Raw genomic sequence first — 24939 nt, forward strand, 5'->3', positions numbered from 1 at the left:
ACCTTACTTTGAGGCATCTAGCACTGGTCATTTCCAGGGACTGGATACTGGACTAGACGGACCATTTGTCTGATCCACTACAGCAATATGTGCATTTTTATGTGTCTAAACTATTCCCTCCCTTCTGCTCCCTCAGTCCTGTTCCACAAGTTTCTGATCCCCCTGCTCATGTTAGTGTTATGGAACATAAAGGCCTATGTCATCTTAAGAAATACAAATAATAGCAACATAAATTAATTATTAGCACACACAATGTTACAGCATTTCATTCTAATAACTTTTATTAGGTCATTCCAACAACTATTACCAGAAGTACCATTCAGCTCATTTGCAAATGCATGAATTGACAAACATCAAATCCTTACCAGAATCACATATTCTTACAGGTGTCCCAGACACAACATTAACTATATTAAGCAAAATTCATAAATAGTAAAAGTTCTCTTTTTTCACATTGCAGCCTTCCTCAAGCATGTATGTACGGCTTCGGAGTATTCTCCCCCATAAACTTTCTTAGTTGTTGTAACAGCCATAGAGATGATGGTTTTTTTCTGCAGAACCTTTTTCCCTTTAGCAATTGACAGTTAGTATTGCTTTCAGCACATGACATGTTTGCATCTGAAACGAAGGTGGTGGTGTAACACAATCTAGTATTATCAGCTTGTAGTTTCCCCCCATACTCTATCCTCATTAGAAATCTTTCAATGGTACAGGCTGAACCTCTCTAAACCAGGACTTTGGTCCAGCAACATCTGTGGTCTAACAGGACCACAGATGCTCCAGGATCAGACAGTCCTGGTGGAAGGCGGGCGGCTGGGAGCCCTGAAGGCTGGCAGGGTCCTGGTGAAAGGCGGGCGGCTGGGAGCCCTGAAGGCTGGCAGGGTCCTGGTGAAAGGTGGGCGGCTGGGAGCCCTGAAGGCTGGCAGGGTAGTGGACTGCTGGTAGCCTGGTGCATGGCAGCAGGGCTGCCCACTACAGGGCCAGGTAGGCAGCAGGGTTGGGGAGCCTGACATGTGGCAAGGCAGTGTGGCTGGTGAGCCCGGGGGCACAGCAGGTCCAGGGAGTTCAGGTGTGCAGCAGCAGGGCAATAGGGCCGCCTGGCAGGGCAGTGGTGCCAGTAGCAGTGGGGGAGCCGGGCCAGGGCTAAGTGGGTCGGTGTCAAGGGGACAAGAAATGACCTCCCCTGGTCCGGCAAAATCCCTCAACTAGACTGGTCAGATGAGGTCCAACCTGTAACACTTCCCCAAGAACAATACATTTTCCACATAGGCAGCTCCATTCTAATCACTCCCTCTCCTTGAACACATTAAAGTCTGTGACTTCCAGCAATGGTGATGTTATAGTTAAGGTGGACTATCAAGCAGTTCTTTCCCTCGATATTTACAGTCACTTTTACTCATGCTACAATATATGACTCAAAAATGGACATACATTTTCTGAAATGTTCACAGTGCAGTGTTGTGGCCTACCAAACCTGGTATATGTCATTAAAAATAAACATTTTTTATAAAAATAGAATACTTTAAGTGTTTACACTAACAGCCAGTTACATCCTACACCAAACAAGCTATACAGTAACACGCACAGAATTCCACAGGAACAGAAATAACACATGATGCTTGCCCTAAAGCTATATTATTCTTCTCTACATAACAAAATCTTTAATTAGTGTCTCTCCTGAAAATCATTTCTGGTCATGATTTAGGAATATACTATGTATCATCATTCGCTGGACTTGATTAACTCAAGGAGCAACTATGAGCACTAAAAACAGGTTTCTTTTGTTCAATGTTCTTAAACCTTCAGTAATGGCATGCAAAGTTTAGCAGCAATCTCACCATGTGGCAGCCTTTTTGGCTCAGAGTTGGCTTTCCTTAGTTGGCTCAGCATCTCCTCTTCTCAACCCCTCACACACATTATGCTGAAGTGCTTTTGCATGGTTGGTTAGTGTAGCTGTAGCTACTAAACATGTGGTCACCCCAGCCAGCAGCTCCTTGCTCTGTTATTGCTCCCCCATCTACTTGGCTACTTCTCCAAATGATGCTCCAAAAACTGCTGCATCCTAGGCTTTAGCCTACTGTAGTGGTCTCCAACCACTTTTTGAATCTGTCAGTCCAGGATCTACCTCAAACCCAAATACCCCTGCCCCACCCCTTTGCCAGGGCCCCACCCTCCTCACTTTGTGAAGATAGGGTATGGGGGTGGCAGAGTGACATCAACGCCCCCCTGCCTCTATCTCCCCCCACTCTGCACAACAAGCAGGAGGCTCTTGGCAGGAACAGCAGGATGGTGGAGGGAGGGGTAGCTGAAGTACAGGCACTTGTTAGCCTTTTGGCCAAACCAGTCAGGATCATCTGTCAAAGGCTCTAAGATCTACTGGTAAATCCCGATTTACTGGTTGGTGACCACTGGCCTAATGGTTAATATGGACTCCCTAAGTTTTCACTCTCATGGAGCAGCTAATACCTGATTGACAAAAGAGAAACCTCACAATTTTCAATAAGAAATCTGTACATACAAATTATTTCTCAAAGAAGTGACTGAATTTTGGAATGACAGTGACATTAACATTGATACAGCTCTTCTCTGGGTGTGTTCCCTTACATTTTAGGTACAGCATAAATATACTTCTCAAAAGTTGACACATTTATTTCATGGCATTTTGGAATGTTATCATTTTAGAAACTTGCCATGAGGCAAGGAACCTTGTTGATATAATGGGCAAATGAAGAACAAAGATAGAGTCTAAATACAACAGGAAACATTTTACAGTCTTGGGATTCTTCTTATTTGGCCTGGTTTTAGTGTGAAAAACATTACTGCATGGCCCATTGACCAACAGTATATGCAACAGGAATGGTACATCAAGCTCGAGTGATTGGTACTCTAGCCTTTCCCCTTCTTGCATTAATGATGAGTCTCTGTACATCTCTGTTGTTCATCTCTCATTCTGCTGTACATGCTCTAAACTACAATAGAACCCAGGCTGCAAATGGTGAGTAAATTCATTTCACAAATGAATGAGAGATGATGGGTACTAGCACTAGATGGTAACAGAGTCTGGAAAATTGAAACAGCTGCCCCAGAGATTTGGGATTTACCACTGTAGTGCATAGAATCCCACAGCTATAAACAGCATACCCTCTCATCAACAGTATAGTTCGGACAACATCAAACATGTGCAACAGTGTTTTCACAAAAACTGGGCAGTGAAAAAGTAGTGGACAAAACATTTACTTTTGTTCAGACTACTACTAATGGCATTGTATTGTAAACAAACCTGATCATGTATCCACATCCCTATCTATGTTATCTTGTGATGACAAAAGAGAAGGATAGGGAGCAACACATTTCACATTGACATACATGGCATTGACATGAACATAATGCTCTCCAATAAAAGTGGAGAAGATTGTTGATATTTTTGAAACCAGTTCAGAAAACGTTGGGCGCATTTCAGGCTTTGGATGCCAACACTTTAGCATGACTTCAAACCTGCCATTGGAAAAAAAAAACCAGTAAGTGCTCATCTATGAAATATGCAAAATAAACCGAACAACCCAGAATCAATAATATTCAAAGGGTGCGTTGCAAACTATTTACTTACAGTGGGTCAGGGCAGTATTCTGGCTGCAGTAACCTTCTTCCTTGTAATAAGTAAATAGTTATATCAAAAGAATTCACATCAGGGTAAGGCGGTGCTCCTCTCGTCATAAGTTCCCACAGCAACACACCAAAGGACCACTAATAAAACAAACCAATGGGAAAACACAGGTGAGAGAGAGTTTTGAATTCCACTTGTCTGGAATATGGTCTGACAGATTTGATCAGATCCAGTTTCCCTGTGAAACAAGCTATTTTACTGCATGCAACATATAAATACTGCAGAAACTTGAGGAACAACTTAAACTAGAACCAGGGAAACTGAACTGAATAATTTAAAAATAAAAGCCTGTCAATCAACTACTTAGCTGGTGAAATTAGCACTGCTTCTCTGATACCAATGGAACTCCACCAATTTACGGCAGCTGAAAAGTAGGCTAATACTAAATATATAAATATTGGAGAATACAAATGGCTGAAATTCTACACACCAGACTAATCTGAATGTGAATTGAGTTTAGGTGTAAAATACAAAGTGATGCAGCCAACTAGTAACTTTTTTCTGCATAGAAAGCCAGGTAACATTTGATTGCAATGGTCAAAGAATTACAGTAAAACTCCATTGGTCCAGCATCCAATGCTCCGGCACTCCTGATGGTCCGGCACCATCGGGAACTTGGAAGTGCTCCGGTCAGCCGGACAATTGGAGCTGCTCTATGCCTGGCTTCCCCGATTCAGCCGCTGCTGAAACTGACCAGCATCTGAATCGGGGAAGCTGGGGGCAGAGCAGCTGGGGTGCTGTCCCATGCGTCCCCAAGAGCAGCTAGGGTGCTGCCGGGTTGGTCTTGCAGTGTCGAGGGGCGGCGCTACCAGACCAACCTGGCAGCACCCCAGCTGCTCTGCCACAGGCGTCCCAGATTCAACCGCTGCTGAAACTGACCAGCAGCGGCTGAATCGGGGATGTCTGGGGCAGAGCTGGACTATCGGAAGGGGGGGCTATGAGGGGTCTGGGGTAGCATCCCCCCCCAGACCCCTCATAGCCCCCTCTTCCGATAGTCTGGCATATTTGATAATCCGGCTCCCCCGGGTCCTAAAGGTGTCGGATTATCAGAAGTTTACTATATAAAGTAAATATAGCCTCTTCAAGAGCAGTTAGTTTTTAAGAATGTGAAAGCTAACTTTGTGTCTTCTTCATCTGCAAACCTAACATCCAATCCTGCTCTCAGTAAACTCAGTGAGAGATTTATCCTCTGTTTCACTAACAGTGAGATTAGACCTCCCTTTCTTTCCTGAGCAGCAACTGACAAACATACCAAAGGCTGTGTCCAGACTCCATGCCTCCGTCGACGGAGGCATGTAGATTAGCCACATCGGAAGAGGGAAATGAAGCCGCGATTAAAATAATCGCGGCTTCATTTCAATTTAAATGGCTGCCCCGATCTGCCGATCAGCTGTTTGTCGGCAGATCGGGAGAGTCTGGACGCGATGCCCCGACAAAGAAGCCTTTCTTCATCGACACAGGTAAACCTGGTTTCACGAGGCTTACCTGTGTCGATGAAGAAAGGCTTCTTTGTCGGGGCATCGCGTCCAGACTCTCCCGATCTGCCGACAAACAGCTGATCGGCAGATCGGGGCAGCCATTTAAATTTAAATGAAGCCGCGATTATTTTAATCGCGGCTTCATTTCCCTCTTCCGAGCTGGCTAATCTACATGCCTCCGTCGACGGAGGCATGGAGTCTGGACACAGCCAAACTGTTGTCACTTTGTAACAAGCAGGGGCGGATATAGGGCAGGGCGAACGGGGCAGCTGCCCCAGACCCCATGCTTCAGAAAACCCTGCGCATGCGCCGTGGCAAAGGGGGGGGCCCCGCGGAATTATGCTGCCCGGGGCCCCGCAAAATGGTCATCTGCCCCTAGTAACAAGCACAGATGTATTCTCTACAATTGGATAATTCCAATTTCATATTCTTTTGTGAACTGGAGTAGGTTTCCACCCTAGTTTTGGTTTGGACATATATTCTTAGTACATTAATCAAATGTCATAAAGATGCCTTTGACATTTCTAGGGATGTTTTTAAATGAGAAACTTTAGAAAATACACAGAAATAGTCTGTACTTTACCACGTCTGATTTTGTAGTGAACTTCTGAGTTTGCAAACTTTCTAAAGCCATCCATTTCACTGGCAGTTTAGCTCCAGTTTTATTGTGCACACTGTAGTATTCTTTATCATAGACATCTCTAGCAAGACCAAAATCAGCAACCTTGACAGTGAATTTTTCATCCAGCCTATGAAAATGACAACAATTATTATCTGTATCTGCGCAGACAGGATTTACAATGGCTGTGATTATTCTCTAGATTATAATAAGTGACTTGGTGTTTGCGACCATAACTTTTGAAGCTAGCACTCTATCTTGCATCTATTATCTCATGCTAAATTGAAACAAAAGACCTTGATATCCATTTAACAAATTGAACGAACTCAAGAAAATTATTGCTATTGCCCTGATCATTCAAATTACAATTCTTTAAAAAATTGGCATCATAAAAAGGTCTTTAATACAACCCTGTTCACCCAGACAGTGAATGCTACACAATTTCTGATATATTTGCTTCTTTTTCCACATACCTAGAAAACGAGTAATTTCCATATTGAGATACCACCTCTCCCGTTTTTTGATAGTTTAAACAAGACAACTCCTCTTTATCACACTAATTGTTCAGAATTGATGATAGTTCATTGCAAAGGAGGTAGTAGGAGTACACATTGCAATAAACAGAGCAGATCTTTTGGTTGGTGTAATTTTGTTTTTTAATAGATAAATAAGATGGAAAATGCCTATGGGCAAATCCTGCCTCCTCCCCTTTGGCTGTACAGGATGCCAGACACAGTATTTTTGGTGTGGTTTTATTGCCATGGGAAGGCAGCATTTGGGGAGCCCACACAGGTGGTTCATGTCTCCTGCATGTGGTGAATCCCCATTCTATGTGGTGTCCCAGGTTATCCATTCAGCATGGCTTAGGCTAAGGATGAATTTGGGGTGAAGGTGGACCACTAGCTTCTCAGAAGGGTCATTGGACATTACCCTGTACATAATGGAGATGGATGAATAGCAGTAACTAGTGCAACCTGAAGGCTACAGTAACAGCCACACTGCATCCTAGGAGAAGGATGTTTCTACCAAAGCCCCAGTAGGACAATCCTATACCACACCTGGCCACCTAAATGAGGGGGACACATTTTAGCCCTTACACTGTAAACTAAAATCAATTTTTGTTGAAAATTTGACATTGTTTGCCTAAGAAAGAGTCCTATAAGATGGAACAAAATAGAATTATATAAACTAATGCTTGTAATAGAGGAAGTGCTCTTCTTCCTTCCTCATAAAGACCAAGGGAACGTTCAATAAAACTGAACCATGGCAAAATAAAAACTGATCAAAATAAATTATTTTCCATACAACACATGATTATTCAGACAGTGGAACTTATTGCTACATGAGATCATTCAAGGATCTTACTTGTTTATAGAAATAACAAAACCATCCAGAATTCTAACAGATCATACTAAAAAGGAGTATTGGAAGGGACATTAAACCTCATGCTCAATGCTTGAACCAATTTCTAATTACTAGCAATTGAGAAGAGACATTCATGGGGGAGATGATCCCATATCTATCTAAAGTGGGGTTCCTTACACATTTCTCTGAAGCATCCAATGCCAGAGACAGAACATTGCACTACAGGCAGTCCCCGGGTTACGTACAAGATAGGGACTGTAGGTTTGTTCTTAAGTTGAATTTGTACGTAAGTCGGAACTGGTACATATTGTACCCCAGGTGTCCCCAATTCAGCCGCTGTTGAAACTGACCAGCAGCGGCTGAATCGCACACGCCTGGGGCAGAGCAGCTGGAGTGCTCCTGGGTTGGTCTGGTAGCGCCGACCCTTGGCGCGGTGGGACCAACCCGGCAGCACCCCAGCTACTCTACCCCAGGCGTTGGCGAGAAAAGCCTGGTCTGCTGGGGGAGGGGGGTGCACTAGCTGCGCCCCCCCCAGCAGACCAGGGAGACGCAGAGCGGCTTTTCTCGCCACGGAGGACGCGGGCGGCGGGACTGCGGCGCGTCTCGGCGGTCCCGCCGCCCGCGTCCTCCGCGGCGAGAAAAGCCGCTCTGCGTCTCCCTGGTCTTCTGGGGGGGGCGCTAACTCTGCGTCTCCCCGGTCTGCTGGGGGGAAGCGCCCCCCATGCCGCCGGAGGCGGCGACAGTGAGGGAGGCACCCCGCACTAGCTGCGCCCCCCCGTTTGTAACTAGGGTCCGACTTACGTCGGATTGACGTAATCCGGGGACTTACTGTAGATGGATGTTGGGTTTGGTTCAGTCTGGCAATTTCCAAGTTCATAAAAAGCTGAAAGATACATAACCTGATACATATCTTCATTATAGATCCCTGGATCTGCAGGGTACCTGAATTAGGCAATGCTTTCTACAGCAGACACACTTAAAAATATTATATAACAAGGGTGAATAGCTTTTTTGCTACCAGGGCGCCAAGCCCTTACATAATATTAATCATTATAAGTTACTTTCTGTGTATAACACATTAGTTCATGCTGTAGATGTGAATCAGCATAATATGGGCAAGTACTATGTCAATCAGTCCCAACCTGTGGTCTGTAGACCACGATCCTATTATGTAGAGTGTCAGCAGAAAGTTTAAAATAGAAATTGAAATAAATTTACAGAGCCTCTTGCAACCAGTTCGTTCTTCAATCCGCATTGCTTCCCATAGCTCAGGAAGCAGTACGGGCTGAAGTACATGCTGTCTGCGTGAGGCTCCGTGCCAGCAAGTCCCTCAGCCTGTGCTGCTTCCCAAGCAGGCTGAGGGACGCAGCTTGGGAAGCAGCATGGGCTGAGGGACGTGCAAGCTGCAGGCACAGTTACATTGTATGGAGGGGTCCATAAAATTGTAAAAGATTCAAAAGTATGCTGGAAAAGGTTAGGAGCCACTGAACTAAGCTGTCTGGTCACCCAGACACTATGCATACTTTGGTTTCATGCATTTCTGTGCAGAGTCAAGCCAAAATAATATCAAGTCCATGCAACAAAAGACCCTCTGTAAAGTATCCTCACTGTTATTGTTTTTTTGTTCTCCCCATTTTGTTTTCCATAAATTTGCACCACATTTCCCCCCTTTCTGACAGGTGAGGCAGCACAGAAAGGCAGTTTATGGGTAGGATGGGTGAATACACAGCATTAAAAAAAAGGCAAACAGAGACAGCAGCTTAAATTCCCTCAGGTGATTCCTTTTTAATTTTGAGACAGCCCAACCTTGAGAGTTGCCATCTCCCTTTTTCTTTTCCTTCTGCCTGCATTCAACATGCTTATGTGTAGCCGTAACTCTAGCAGGCTAAAGCAGCTCATTTGCATGTGAGATGAACAGTATCAGTATAACATGAAAATACATTTCCATTGCAATATACAGCCCAGGAAGCTTTACATTTACCACAAGGTTACTCTTCTCCTATAATAGTGTGATAATGTGGCATGGAATTAGATTATTGTACTTACATACAATTTCTGGCGGCCAAATCTCTATGGACAAACTTTTTGCTTGCAAGGTATTTCATACCTTTTGCTACTTGAAGGCCAAATCCAATTAAATCTTTAACTGTTGGGTTCTGTAAAACACAAACATTTACAATCATTAAAAGGATATACAATGAGGAGTCCTGTGACTAACAGATTTATCAGGGCATAAGTTTTTGTGGGAATAACCCACTTCATCAGATGAATTGAAATGGAAATTACTGAAGCAGGAGTATATATAAAGGATATAATATATAGTAAATTATGGCAATACTGATTGGGAATGAATTGGTCATCTTGGCTGTCACTTTTTTGTCATGACCTTAACATATTGGGGCTTAGTATCCTGCTTTCAATTTGTACTGAAGAAGGCCTAGTGAAAGGCAAAAGATGGCAGTGAACGCAGGCACAAGTTTAGATCAGGCTCCAGATAACAGTAGCTAAACAACTTTTATCTTGATAGAAAGACAGTGTACGAGGAAACAAGTGAAACCAGCACAACTTCTGGTCATGAAATATATAATATAATGGACCATAAACCCTGATCTAGTCAAGGTATTTTTACCACAGTATCAAGGGATGGGTTAGGCAAAGGTTGGCAGGGGGCTAGTTTGACTCCTAGTATAATTTCAAGTAGCCTTTGGGCTGCACTAAGTTACACGTGGCTGCCATGGTGCCAAAGGATCACCCCAGCAAAAAAGGGTCATCAGAGTGTAGGGGATTCACCCGGGGCCTTGTCAACTCAGTGATGGACTCACATGGAGTTACTATACCAGCTATACAACCTCCACATAGCAGATTAAATTTAAAGGGCATATCAGTAGGGGAACAGCATTTGGCCTATTCACTTTAAATATTCACTTCCAATGTTGCCCGCACAGTTGTTAAAATCTTTTGTTCTCTGTCTCAGTGACCATATCCATTTATGAATTCTTTACTGTCTTTTGATTGAACAACATTATCAATCAAAATTATTATAGGAACCTTTATATAAGTGAGTACCTCCAATTTGGGGACAAAAAGGGACTATGGCTCGGAGACTGGAACAGGCCCATCAACAACTGAATAGTTCAATCCTGCTCTGACACAGTCACTGACTTTTAATGACTTTCTGACTCAGTATTTCCAGTGGGGGTTGGTGCATAGGTGCTGACTTATTTCCCCCTGGGGGTGTTTTGCCCCAAAGATCCCACCCCTAGTTCCACCCCTCTTCTTGATTCCCTGTCCTTGCTCTGCCTCTCCCCACCTCAGCTTCAACCCCTCCCTTCAGGCCCCTTCCCACCTATTGTTCACTGCTCTCTGCCCTCCCTCAAGTGCCTCCCCCAGTTGCTCAACAGCTGGGAGCAGTGCTGCAGAACAACTGATGGATGGAGTGTGGAACAGCTGTGGCTAGGGGGTGCTGAGCACAAAGTATTTTTTCCCCATGGATGCTTGAGCTCTGGAGCACCCATGGAGTCAGCATCTATGGGTTACAGCCTGGAAAATATTCACTGAAAGGGCAGAAAGAGAAAAGGCTTCACACACAGCTTTTAAGTGACACGGTTTCCAAGCATGGAGAGCCATTCCAACCTGAGAAACGTGACATAGATGGAGGAGTGGGGGCAGTCATTTCCCCAAGAACATCGACCAAATCCCAAAGACACTCAGGAATGATAAGGACGCAGGGGAGGGGGAACTGCACTCAAGACGTTGTTTTGCCTGTCTCTGTACTGCTCCTGTGCTAAGAGCGAAGTGTCCATGTTAAAGAAGTTCTCATACAAAGCCTCTGTCTCTTACTTTACATGTCGTGTCCACGAAGAGTTAAACTATACACCAGGCTGCCCAAGGGGTGGAAGCTTTGGAGAGAATGTGCACAAATGACTGGGATGGCCTGGGAGGTTCGCACTGGTTTCAGAACCTAGGGCAGTTAGACTTTTGCATCAGATGGAGTCAGCTCTGTGGTGGGTATAAATCAGGCCTGCTCCCGTGTAGTTAATGGAACTGTGCAAATTTACATCACCAGATGTTCTCACCCACCAACTTTAATCTAAGAAACAAAATTTCTTAACAAAGAGCTTACAGATGGAAATGGGAAATCTTCATTGACAGTGAGTTCTGTGGATATATTCTGGAAGGGTATGTAGGACTCTCAGAACTAGGGATGTGAATCTTTAATCAGTTAACCAGTAAGCCTCACCCTTAATGGGTGATGCATACTGGTTAAGGTTAACTAGTGGAAGCTAGAGCAGCTTCCCTCCAGCCTTGATGGCAAGGGCCTGCCAAGGACAGGGGCTGCTGCAGGCCAAATGAGGGCCCCCGCTCTCCTATTCCTTTAATCACTTAACTGGTTAAACAATATGTTAAACAGGATTTTACATCTCTAATCAGGACAGTGGTTAATGGACAGAAATTACACCATTTTATAAACAGAATGGTTAGAACTTGTAACCTATAATACTATTAAAGAGCATAGAGAATGCCTAAACTGGTTGCACCATTTAATAGATCTGATACTATACTTACGTGAGCCTCATTCCTAATGAAGTTCCGAAGGTCTCCATGTTTCATATAAGGGAGCACCACCAAAGGAGATCCCTCAGTGGGCAAGCAAATTCCCAGCAGCGACAGGACATTGGGGTGAGTGAAATCTTTCATGATGATTCCTTCTTTGAGAAACTGAGCTACTTCTTCTAGGTCTGTAATTCCTGAGAGATCCGACAACAAGGGGATGGAGAAGGAAAGGAAGAGAGAGAGAGAAATCAAACAACAATACATCTCAGGTTCAATAAATTCTAACTCATCAGAATCTTCAGGGGATAGATATAATCTTGAAAACTGGTCATTTTCTCACCATCACCAATGGGAGAGGCAGTGCTTTTTTTGTAAGAAAAAAGATGCCAGTACTCCGGGGCAAAGTTGTTGAGCAAAAAATAACACGCCGTACTGGGAGCCGAAATGCGGTCGCGACCCCTTTAAGAGCCAAAACACTGAGCTGAGAGCCGAAACTTCCCTTCCTCCTGCGCTGGGGGCTGAAATGCGGCCGTGGCCCCTTTAAGGGCCATGTGTCCTGAGCAGGCTTCCATCAGGAGCCGTGCCGCCCCAGGAAAACAGGTGCCGGTACACAAGGGGGAAATGCCGTTCCTTTTCTGTGTGCTGGGAAAAAAGGTGACGGTACTCCGTTCCAGGCCGTACCATCACAAAAAAATCACGGAGAGAGGTATAACTGAAACACTGATCTAAATATGGTTGTGGTGTTCTGTATGTGATTCATATTGAAGTCAGTGGGCATGATCCCATAAAGCATGACTGTATTCATGTGAACAGCCACAGTGACCTCAATGATGCTATTCATATTAATAAAGTTATTCACATGTATGATAGGGATGTTAAAATTAGATTAATCAACTGACCGAATAGTTGCTGGGATTTCCATCGACTATTTGATTAGCTGCTAAGGGTGCTTCTGCTTTGAAATGTAACAAGAACCACCAGACTGCTGCTACATTTCAAAGGCTGAAGTACCGCGTGGTGTTCTGCCTTTGAAATTCTGCGTGGAACTCGGGGCCAGCAGGGCGTCTCCGGGTGCCTCTTGTACAATTCAAAGTGGAAGCGCCACATGGAGCCTGGGGCCAGTTGGGTACTCAGAGTTACTATAAAAAGGGGTAAGAATTAAAAAAATAATAAAGTACTTGAGAGAGACAGATATACGTACATGATGGGTTATTGAATATGTTCGATCACACGGCTTGCTGTGAACCTGAAAGTGTTGAAAACTTACTGGACTATACTCTAAATATAAATATGCAGTTATTAATTAATTCAATTAATTTTTATAGTAACTCAGAGTCCCCTGCTGGCTCCAGACTCCGTGCGGTGCTTCCGCTTTGAAATGTACAATAGCTTCAGCAGGGACTCTTGTACATTTCAAAGGCAGAACGCCACCACTGAGCCCCTTCCCCCTCCCACAGAGCTGGAGCAGAGGGGAACTAGCTTTTAAGTCGGCTCCTCCCCCCAGTACTCCTACTTCTTCCTCCCCTTGCTGCCTTTTTCTGATAGATGCAGCAAGGGATGAGGAAGCGACTAGTCGATTAGTCACTTACATTCCTAATGTAGGAGACTTTTCAGTTTGAACTGCATATTAATATTTATATTTAGAGTTTAGTGTAATAAGTTTTCAACACTTTCAGGTTCACAGCAAGCCATATGATAGAACATATTCAATAACCAATCGTGTGGATATATCGTACTTTATTATTTTTTAAATTCTCACCTTTTTTAGAGTAATTTTAAAAAAAAGTAATGCCTGAAGATAAAGCCAGGAATGAATCATTATTGCGATATGCATCAACTTCCTTCTGCTGGTTTTCAACACTTTCATTTATAAAAATCAAAGCTAAGCCAAGTTAATGGTGTGCAAAATGCTATTTCCCCTTTCCTCCCTCTCCTCCTACACCCATATTTGTATTTGGGGAAGGTGTGAACATTCTCTTCAACACACATATTTACAGAGTCCCATTTATCCATTCTGTAGCAGAACTGAAAGTAATGTAATTAGCCCAGGGGTGAATCTGACTCATAGTAGTTGAAGCTGAAGTCCATCTTTTATAGGTGAAAGTGGAACTCTGCAGTTCAATTTGCTATTACAGTTACTCAGGCTGTCTTAGGAGCTATGATGATGCCTCACTATTAAAGAATGTAACTCACGGTTCAAGGACTTTACAGCACAATGAATTTTCCTTCCATCACTGTCCAACAATGTCCCATGGTACACACACCCAAAATGCCCTGTGTGAAGAATGAGTAAGGTTAGCCTCAATTTCAGTAAGATTAGCTTTATATTACTTTTTACTTTACTAACTAGCAATTATGCTATAATATAGTCTTTATAGACTCTAATTGCAGACATTTGCAATGTATGCTTTATGACACACTAAACTGCAAATATACAAAGCTAGAACTCTATTTCCAGCATAATGGATATTCTTTTAATCTAAATCAAGAAATAAGTAAATGACAGAAGGCTAACACCACAACTGCCTAATATTCTTGCAATGACTATTTAAAAAATTCAACATTCCATCTCCCCACTCCTCTGCCACAACTCTGCTATTTAATGTATTCTGGAGGAGGGGACTGAATGATTCAAGGAAGTGAGAAGGGGGGCCTGAGTGTTTCATCTTCAGTTCACAAGTTAAAAATCTAGTCAGATGTTTCTGTTTAATAAGTTGGGTATCTTGCATAGAGCCAGGTTCAAAGCTGTCTGAAATCAACTGGAGTCTTCCGATTGACTTCAATGGGCTTTGGAACATGGCCCTAATGTTTAGAGAATGTGTCACCAAACAATGCTAATAACAATTTGCCTTCTTACTGGCAGTCTCAGCAGAGAATTGAATAGGAATGTAGACTGATATCCTTTTTCATCTCTACAGAGGGGCCTTTGGGTTAAGGAAGGGGCAGCATGGAGAAGCATACCCGGTCACAGACACAGTAACTTGTTCTGTGGCTCAACACAGCACTTAGAGCTCCAGGGCTGTGCATATTCAGAGAACACTTACTTATCACAATTAATAAAAATAGATACCCTGGAGAATCCCAATCAATGAGGTTGCCTGTTCTTAAATAGGTCTAATGAAAGGGTTTGCCTGCCAATATCATTAATGCATATTCATTGGGCACAAGAGGTAAAGGATCATTTTAAATTAATATTAATGCTGGCAGCCATAGAGCTAAAGCAGTTTTATATGCATTAGCACTGCAGAAAATAAAGCTAAGGAATTAATATCCAGAGTCAAAAGTTCTGAGCAAAACCAAAGGTTTAGTTCTCAAAACTGGAGCTAGCTAGCAGACTTTTTTCTAAAAGTAACCAAAATTTCCCAAGCTTGGAACCTGGGTACATTTTATGCAAATACTCAAATATGAGTCATTAAAAATTTTATGGTTTTGTCCCTTTCTGCCTACAAAAGGGGCAATTTAAAATAAGGAGATGAGGAGCCTAGCAAATGATATTAGTGACATTTCTTGGTAGTTTGATAATATCGAAAAAATATATGGGAATTTTGTTTTGGGAAAAAATAAAGCAATGCTCTTGCTATGGGAAACAATCTATAAATTAGGGTTGGCAAAATTCAAATTTTAGTCCTTTAATAATTGCAACAAATATAATTTAAGCTTTTTGATGTTTATACATTTAAATTTTCACAGTTGTGAGAAATTCATTGGGCACAAGAGGTAAAAGGGGGAGGGATAGCTCAGTAGTTTGAGCATTGGCCTGCTAAACCCAGGATCATGAGTTCAATCCTTGCAGAGACCACTTATGAACTTGGGGCAAAAATTTGTCTGGGATGGTACTTAGTCCTGCTGTGAAGGCAGCAGACTGGACTCAATTACCTTTCCAGGTCTCTTCCAGTTCTAGGAGATAGGCACTCTCCATTAATTTAATTTAAAAATCATGGGGGAACCAGGAAAATTATTTAATGACAGATATTGAGATTCAGAAAGTTAAAGCTATACAACAGTTAAATCACAAATTGTCAACTTCCCATGTCAAAATATACAAAGAAAACATGCTGAAACCAAACTCTATTAAATTCTCAAATAGCATTTTTCTTACTTTGTCCATTTGTAAATATTGATTATTATCAATAGAAATATTGCAAGGTACAGTAAAACCAACATTTACGAATTCAAAATGCAACCCTTACCAGTATAACTATAATGCACTGAGGCGGAATACAGTGCCTGTTTATTTAATTTTGACTATTTTCCTGCACCAGAGAAATTGGACAAATGGTTTACAGAGAAGCTTCCATCACTGTTCCCTGGTTTTCTAACCCCCAGTTTTTGGGTGCTCAATTGGAAACATTTTATGCCTGATGTTCATAGAATCATAGAACCATAGAACTGGAAGAGACCTCAGAAGGTCATCAAGTCCAGCCCCCTGCTCTAGGTGCTTGAGGTGCTGAAATCTAAAATTTTCACTTAGGTCACCCGTGCATGATGAAGTGTCCAAAATTGACATTGGCATGGGGGTCTGGAAGAATGGGGAACCTTGGAGCAAGTCAGGCACTCAGAGGCTGTGGACTTGGGAGGGAGAATGGGGGAACATAATACTCATAGGCATGAAGGGACACAAAATCTCTGGCATTGAGGGGTAGAATCAGGGGCATCCAGAGCCCCTAGCATGGGGGAGAAGGGTGCAATGAAGGGAGAGGTGCATAGTGAACATAGAGTCCATGTCATGTGGCAGAACAGTGTAACAGAGAGCATGACACAGAGCCCCTGGCATGGGGGATAATACAAGGAGTCCCCGAAATACAGGGGGGGGGGAGTGAATGGCACATAGGAAGGTTTGGGGGTGGGGAGCATATGGAGGGATGTGTCCCTAGTACAAGCCATGTGTTCAATCTATAAAAGCACACAATGTGCACAAGGCTCTAATTAAAATAATAATTGCAATACATTTCAATGATATATAAGATGCTGAATAGTGATAGAAATGTAGCCGTGTTAGTCTGGGGTAGCTGAAGCAAAATAAGATGCTGACTTCAGAAAGGAATATAATGAATGGTTGTGCAAAAATGCTGTTAGCAAGATAAGAGCTGAAATACCTACCTCTTCCTATTATCTCACTGAAATGCACAATCAGGCTGTCAGCCCCAATGACCACATGCTGAACTTCTTTCACCAGGTCTGGGTTTAAGGCACTGATGTCAATGTGAACATTAGTTTGCAGCAGTGGACTAGCTAAATCTGAGTCCCCACTAGACAGAATGGGGGATAGGTCTGTGTGAGAATACTGTGCTGGTCTGCATGAGCCATTCTGAGAAAAATTTGGAAACTGATCTGCAAAATAAACAGAAATTAGTTTAATTCTTTTAGGATTCCTTCTCTGCTCACTGGAAGCTCAAGAGTTGTATTTAACCGGTACTTGCACAAAGTCAGTTATACTCAATCAGTTTGGAAGTTAGCCAACACTCTCAATCACAAAACGGGAGAGGAAAGTACATGTTGCTACCTTGTCAAAGCTCATGTATCCTATGGCACCAAAGATAGAAGTTTATTTAGGGCCCAACCCAATTTCTTTTGAAGTAAAAGGCAAAACTGCCACTTATGTCAAAGGGAATAGGCCCTTCCTTATCTAGCCAATCCCCATAGTATAGCTAGAATATTTAGCCATTGATAGGAGTAAAATTGGAGAAGAACACAGATAAAGTAGTAAATAGTAAAGTATTCAGAATACACAATTTTGGATTACTATCTGATTATAATTCCATGAGCAATCAAAAACAGCCCGTGACAAGCTAATAGTCAATATTCAACCAGGGAAATGCCTAAGAGTGATTCATATCCTGTAGCTTCCAAAGATAATGTAATTGGTGTAACATAAAAAAACCCCAAACCCAACAAAAAACCAGGTGCTGTAATTTGAAAAAAAAAAATCTGCCAACAGATTTTAAATTACAGCAATTGCAATGTTTCAGTTAAGCATAGCAAATTATGTGGGAATAGTTTAAATCAAAATACCATTCACATTTTACTACCATTTTGCACAACAGAATCAAAGTAGGGATGTAAAAGAGTAGTTGATTAGTTGACTACTCGCTCCCCCTCCTTTGCTGCCTCTGTATCAGAGACAGAAAGGAGTGGGGAAGCAGGAGCTAGTGCTGAAGGGAGCTGGCTTAAAAGCCGGTCCCCCAGCACTGTCTCTGTGCTAGGGGGGAAGGTGCAGGGGAGGCAGAGATGCAGCGGTCAGGGACCCAGCAGGAGCCAGGACTGATGAGTCCTGGCTTGCGGAAGGTCCCGTACGTGCCCCCACTGCACTTTGTCTTTTAAATGAAACAAGAGCCGGGTGAGGTAGGTCCAGCACCAGGCGTGAGCCAGGACTCTGCAGTCCCAGCTCCTGCTGGGTCCCTGACTGCTGTTCCTCTGCCATTTAAACGTAGTAAGAGCCACCTGGCTCTTACTACATTTAAAAGGCAGAGGTGCAGTAGGGTAGGTCTGGGACCAACCCCCCGCTGTGGCTCTTCAATTTAAATATAGTAGGCGTACACAATTGTATTGAGTGCACGATTACTTAATTACCCACTTCTTAAGAGCCTTAAATCAAAGAGCCTAATTTTGTTTTTAGTTACATATGGAATGACTTCAGCAGAGGCAGTGAGCAGAATTTAGTTCATAGTCAAAGAAAGAAACTCTAACGGATCAGGCTATTTTAGTAAGAAAAAAGAAATTGGACATAAATATGTTACATGAAATTATAAGATGCAGATAGTATTAAAATTATTAATTGGATTCCAGATTCTGACTCCATGCTGTTCTGTTTAGAAACAGAAATCCCTCTCACATTTATGTAGTACCAGGAGGGAATGTATCCATTATCATGTGTAACTGACAAGAGTCTTTCCAGTTTTGTAAAATAATGTTAAAACCTGTTATCAATATGCCTTCTAAGCTTTCCAATGCTCTTTTCATTTTATTCCTTAGAGTAACTAATATGCATATCAAACACATACTTAGTATTAATTAAGTTTTTGTGATTTTCTAGGTAAAATATGTAGCTTTCTTTTGTATCAAGAAGATAAAGGAACCATGCAGGAGAGTATGGCAAACATGTCCTAGACACAGCGAGGAGAATAATTGTTTTTTGGTTTGTTGCCAGTTCCAAAAAAATGGAGGTAGAGGAAAAAATCAGTTTGACCCAAATCAAATTAAAAAATTCTAAAAAATTTCAGCCATCAAAAAAGTCCATACAATTATTGAACAAATTGTTTACTTTGACTTTACTGTTCACTGTGGTTTCTGGATATATTATTAACATAAAAACAAAATAAATTAAGGGTTAGCTTCTCCAAACAAATGGAGAAGGAGGAATTAGTGGTATCTTTAGCTCAGTGGTTAGGACACTCACCAAGGATGTGGAAGATCCACATTTAATTCTCCCCTTGGCCTGATGTAGACCAGCTGTCTGAATATAGGTCTCCCACATTACAGGAGAGTGCCCAATTCAGTGCTGTCTGGCTTTCTCAATTTTTCCCATTCAAGCTATTCCACTCTCTATGGCTACGTCTACACTGGCCCCTTTTCCGGAAGGGGCATGTAAATTTCACTAGTCGTCGTAGGGAAATCCGCGGGGGATTTAAATATCCCCCGCGGCATTTAAATAAAAATGTCCGCCGCTTTTTTCCGGCTTTTAAAAAAGCCGGAAAAGAGCGTCTACACTGGCCCCGATCCTCCGGAAAAAGTGCCCTTTTCCGGAGGGTCTTATTCCTACTTCTTATTCCTACTTTGAAGTACTTTGAAGTAGGAATAAGACCCTCCGGAAAAGGGCACTTTTTCCGGAGGATCGGGGCCAGTGTAGACGCTCTTTTCCGGCTTTTTTAAAAGCCGGAAAAAAGCGGCGGACATTTTTATTTAAATGCCGCGGGGGATATTTAAATCCCCCGCGGATTTCCCTACGATGACTAGTGAAATTTACATGCCCCTTCCGGAAAAGGGGCCAGTGTAGACGTAGCCTATAAGTAACTGACTACTTCTTGGCACAAAGATGTGAACTTGGTCTCCCTCTCCCCTGAATGAATGCCTTGGCCACCAGGTGAATCTCAAGCTCAGTGACTCTTCAAGCATTTTGTAAAAGGAAGACAAGTTTGGAAAGAGAGACAGAGGGTACATCTAAACTACATCCCTTTTTCGATAAAGGGTTGTAAATTAGACGCATCAAAATTATAAATGAAACCGGGATTTGAATTTCTCATGCTTCATTTACATAAAGCCGCTTTTCAAAAAAAAAAAAATGCGGTGAAGAGAGAAAAGCCCCGTTTCGAAAAATCCTGTAACCTACAGGATCGAACCTGTAACCTACAGGCTCTTTTGAAACAGGGCATTTCTGTCGAAAAATCCATGACTTCATCACAGGTTTTTTTTTTCAAAAAGCAGCTTTTTGAAAAAAGCCGCAGACACCATTATGTAAATGAAGTGCAAGAAATTAAAATCCCGGCTTTGTTTACAATTTCGATACGTCTAATTTACATCCCTTTATCGAAAAAGGGATGTAGTTCAGATGTACCCTGAGAAAGACCCAACATAAGCAGAAGTAATCACACAGCTTGATTTTTGAATCCTTAGCTGAATTGCCATGTTGGACACTTAGAATATATGGCATTTCATTTTTAAGTGAGCATAGCTGATGTAGGAGTCATTGAAACACTGTTATCCTTAGAACTCCACTTTTTACCTGGTAGGCCTACATAAACATAGAGTAAAAAATTAATAAATCCACAGTTCCTCATTAAGGTTTGGAATATGGTATTTTTTTCTTTGACTGTTTACACTGATTTTACAATGTGTTCTCTAGTCTCATCTCATTTTACCACTTAGACTATAGTGAAAATTATAATAATAAAAAAATCCTTCAATTTAACATGGTGAAATACCCCTGAAGTCTACTTTCTATTAAAAAAAGCAGGTAAAGGTCTCTAACAAAAGACAGACAGGTCTTATGAAAAAATTAAGCTATAAGATATAGTTCAAAACAGGTGTTTCTATGAAGATAGCTGAAACATGAGAAAGTTAAAAATTTGCAACTCCTGCTCAGATTAACAACAGACACGCACCTTCTAGAAATGTTGATCTGTAGTCTACTGAGTCACTAGAAACCATTTCTGTAGTTGGACTTATACTCCTTGCGCTCACAAGCCTATCCAAATGAGGAGTGTGCACTCTTCCATCATAACGAACTAAATCACTACCCAGATCTGAAAAGTGGTATGAAAGAAACAGTGTCAAACAGTCATGTACAATGTGTGTCAATTCTAATTTAGAACATACATAGAGGCAAGATTTTTGGCTGTGATGAGAAGAGAGGCCACCAGGGAAATTTGAAAGAGGGATAGATGTTGTTCTGATACTCAACAAAAAAGGTAGAGCAGATTGCGTGTTGCTCTAATTTATACCAGCTGGTTATAGTCTGTAAGGGACTCTACAATAGCTGAGTATAGATCAGTGTTTCTTAAACTTTTTAAGACCGAAGGACACCAAACAATTTTTTTTTATGAGGAACACAAGGATTTTTTGTTGAGAGAAAAAGAAAAAGGTTGGGGAGGGGGGGAGTTATTGAGAAAAAAAAGGTTGCCTGCCCCTTTAAGGGTGTCCATTTTGAACTCTGTTGTTTTCGGCGGCACACCGGTGTGCCACGGAACACAGTTGAAGAAACATTGGTATAGATGAAGTACAGTTCACTCCAGCCAGGCTCTCTTCCTATCCCTTTTGCCAAGACTGAATAGAGGAGAGGCAAGGCTAGGGTTATCCTGCCTCACCTAAAATCTTCCTGTTCTCAGAAGGCCAGATGTATTTTTTGGCCTTTCATACAGTCTTGGCACCAAAAAGGAGCCGAAATGCAGTTAAAGATTGGACCTATATTAGGCCGTTTCTACAGGCAGGGTATATGAAAAGGCTATTGCATTACATGTAAGCAGTGCATACAATAGTTAAGCTTTACAAAACTCCCCCACATTTTTAAATTATTTCATAAAATTAGCAATAATTCACCTTTAATTTGTTTTTTCCTTTTCATCCATAGAAAAAAGCCCAACAACAATAAAAATAACACTGATATTGAGACAACTCCAGCAATCAGTCCTGTGAAATTCTGATCTTGCAGAATCATCACTTTTCCAATAATTATTGAGGAAACTTCTTGCTTCCACTAACAAACAAAGAAAAAGACATTGTAATAGCTGAAGATTTTTAAAATAAAAAAATCCTCCAATATCTATAATACTCATTAGCAATGAAACAGTGTGTCTGAAATACCCTTTTTGGGCTAAATCCTGGCCTGAAAGGCTCCACCAAGGAGAGAAGTTTGGTATGATGAAGGAGATTTAAACTGGTGGAAATGAACTTGAATCTGGTCCTCTAAAGTTTATTACTTCCTTTCAAGAAGCCAAGTAGCAATCACACCCACAAAACGATATTGCCTACATGAAACCCAGCATTTGCACACATAGACAATTACTTATTTTTTTGCATTACTATAACACAAAGGAGATACAGACCTGGACCAGAACCCAACTGTAACAGGCATGGGCAGCAGGTGAACCCCTTCTTCAGAGAAGATTAGGCTCCAGATACACCCGCCCGCAGGGTTACCAGGTAGGTTTAGAAAAAATACTGGACACACTTGAGGGAGGGAGGAGGGACTGGCCGGGAAGGGGGTGGGGCTGGTTGCGGAAGAGGGGCGGGGTCAGGGGGTAGGGCTGGTGGGTGGGGGGTCAGGGGCAGCGCGGCTGGCCGGGGGAGATGGGGGGTCCTGGGGACAGGGCTGGCGGGCGAGGAGGGGGGTCGGGGGCAGCGCAGCTGACCAGGGGAGATCGGGAGGAGGAGAACCAGCTGGCAGGAAGCAGGGGTGGCCGGGAAGGGGTTGGGGGCAGCGGAGCTGGTTGTATGGGTCGGGGGAAGGGGGGAGGGGTGGGACTGACCTGGTCACGTGTAGACCCCATGCACGGTCCACAGAAGCGCGAGTGAGTCCGGCTGCGGCTCCACCACGCACTGAGGAGCGGGGACAGGGCTTCTCCTCCTCCCCAAGGTGTCAGACGCAGCCAGGGCTCCCAGCGCCGATCACGCCCCGCCTCCCAGCCACTCCCCCAACCCCCGCCAGGCTTCCATCTGGTGCCCAGCCAGAAATCCAGGAAATACCGGACATTGCACATGTCCGGTACTTGCTGGATTTTTTTACTAAACAGAGGGCCCAAAAGGGGAAGTTCAGGGCTCAGACTGTCTGGTGAGCCCTGAGCTTCCCCTTGAAGCCAGAAGAGCTCCTGCTGGTAGGCTCAAGCACTAGGCAACTGGTAGCCCTGAGCTGCCCCCAGCCACTGGCTAGAGCAGAGCCCCTCCCAGCTTCAGGGGAGAGGCAGAATAAGGGCTGGACCTCAGGGTAGAGCATAGGCAGGGCCACAGGCCTGGGTTAGGGGTTGACTTTGCCTCCCCTGGTCTATGATACCTGCCACCCATGGTGATAGGTGTTGCACAGGCACAGAACAAGGGCAACAATCCCAACTCTAAAGTGCTTACAATCTAAACTGCCACTTTGTGTTAATCAAATTGCACTGATAAAAGTGGGGGGTTATAGTAAAAAACACTATCTAATTTTAAAACAGCCCTACTTCATGTCGTTTAGGCTGAAATATGCTGCAGGCCCTATAGTATAGTTCACAAGGTCATGTGATTCTATCCTTGCCAATTTTAAGCTAGTCAACAAGTTTAAAAAAAAAAACCCAGCAAACAATGACCAGGCAAAAATATTTTAGGTCCAGGGCACTATCCCAGTCAACTGGAGTGAATTTGGCAAGCCTTTTCTTTCCTTGTCTGGAAGTCAGTCCTTTGGGTACTAGAATGAAGGATTTGTCCATCAAAAGTGCAAATATTTTTCTTTGCTGAGCAGAGAGCAATTTCCAAGGCTTTTTGCCAGTAAACAAGTAGAAAGCTCGATTAACCCCTTCAGTACTGAACACTTTGCTACCACAAGAAGAACATGCCACATCTATGCCACATCTTAGGCATCAAAAGGACTAAGGGTATGTCTACACTAGCCCTCTAGTTCGAACTAGGGAGGCTAATGTAGGCATTCAAACTTGCAAATGAAGCCCGGGATTTAAATATCCCAGGCTTTATTTGCATGTTCCTGTCCGGTCACCATTTTTAAATGCCACTAGTCCGGACTAACTGCCCGTGGCTACACGCGGCAGTTAAACGGTAATTCGAACTAAGTCCTTAGTTCGAATGACCTGTTACACCTCATTCCACGAAGCGTAACAGTTAACTCGAACTAAGGATTTAGTTCGAGTTAACGTTTGACTGCCGCATGTAGCCGCGGGCAGTTAGTTTGGACTAGGGGGATTTAAAAATGGTGCCCGGACAGGAACATGCAAATAAAGCCTGGGATATTTAAATCCCGGGCTTCATTTGCAAGTTCGAATGCCTATATTAGCCTCCCTAGTTCGAACTGGGGACTAGTGTAGACATACCCTCATATACATAATATATGAGAGACATGGCATTTTCAATCTTCTATGAAAATGTATTTGCCAAAGGGAAGGCATAAAGAGAACATTTGGTTTCACAGTTTATCAGCTCTATAGCCAAGAATTAGTACTTGTACTTTTAACAGAAATTAGTTGCTATTGTATTTGTACCGAGGTAGACCTTAAAGGATGCAGTCATGGACCAGGACCACATTGTGCTAGATGCTCTACACAAGATGAACAAACATTCCTCAGCCCAAGGACCTTGCCACCAAAATCAGTGGTCCCCAAACTGCAGGGTGTACTCCACTAAGGAAAATTGAGGGGGGCATGACAGGGTCTAAACCAGGCCGGGGCAAAATATGGGCCACAGGACAGATCTGGCCTGCCAGGCCACCGGATCCAGCCCGCAGCTGCTGCGGGGAGCTCCAGGCAGGCTCCCCGCTACCTTGCCCCAGCCACATGCCGCAGCTACAGGGAGGCTTTTTTTTAAAAACTGTGAGTCCGGAGGGGAGGGGGAAAGGTTTAGGAGGGGAAAGCTTTAGGCCAGAAACTGGCCAATGGGAGCTGCCTGTTTCAATGGCAGGCAGCCACCAGAGCGCATGGCTGTAGCCTGGAGTGGGAGGAGAGGGGGGGCAGGCAGGGAGACAGATTCAGAAATGGCACTGGCTGGTAAGTCTCCTGGCAGATCCTACCTCTGGCACCCCAGTCTTTCCCTTCCCCAACCCTCTGCCCCCCAATCCACATACTCAAATC

At 43.2% G+C, this 24939-nt stretch overlaps 1 protein-coding gene across 6 annotated transcripts in view; it reads right to left on the bottom strand.

Moving 5' to 3' along the window:
* Positions 1-263: 263 nt before the first annotated feature.
* Positions 264-24939, bottom strand: part of MET (MET proto-oncogene, receptor tyrosine kinase) — a 129803-nt gene continuing 105127 nt past the window's right edge. For all 6 annotated transcript variants that reach the window (XM_014573355.4, XM_014573354.4, XM_075929236.2 and 3 more), the window contains exons 13-21: positions 21713-21869; positions 20779-20919; positions 16781-17011; positions 13874-13954; positions 11693-11874; positions 9173-9282; positions 5726-5891; positions 3608-3744; positions 264-3495 (exon numbers count right to left, since the gene is read on the bottom strand). In XM_014573355.4, the coding sequence (XP_014428841.2) occupies positions 3285-3495; positions 3608-3744; positions 5726-5891; positions 9173-9282; positions 11693-11874; positions 13874-13954; positions 16781-17011; positions 20779-20919; positions 21713-21869 (1416 nt within the window). In that variant the 3' untranslated portion in view covers positions 264-3284. The remainder of the gene's footprint in view (positions 3496-3607; positions 3745-5725; positions 5892-9172; positions 9283-11692; positions 11875-13873; positions 13955-16780; positions 17012-20778; positions 20920-21712; positions 21870-24939) is intronic.

This window comes from Pelodiscus sinensis, chromosome 1 (genome assembly GCF_052426305.1).
Source record: "Pelodiscus sinensis isolate ZL-2025 chromosome 1, ASM5242630v1, whole genome shotgun sequence".
Taxonomy (NCBI): domain Eukaryota; kingdom Metazoa; phylum Chordata; order Testudines; family Trionychidae; genus Pelodiscus; species Pelodiscus sinensis.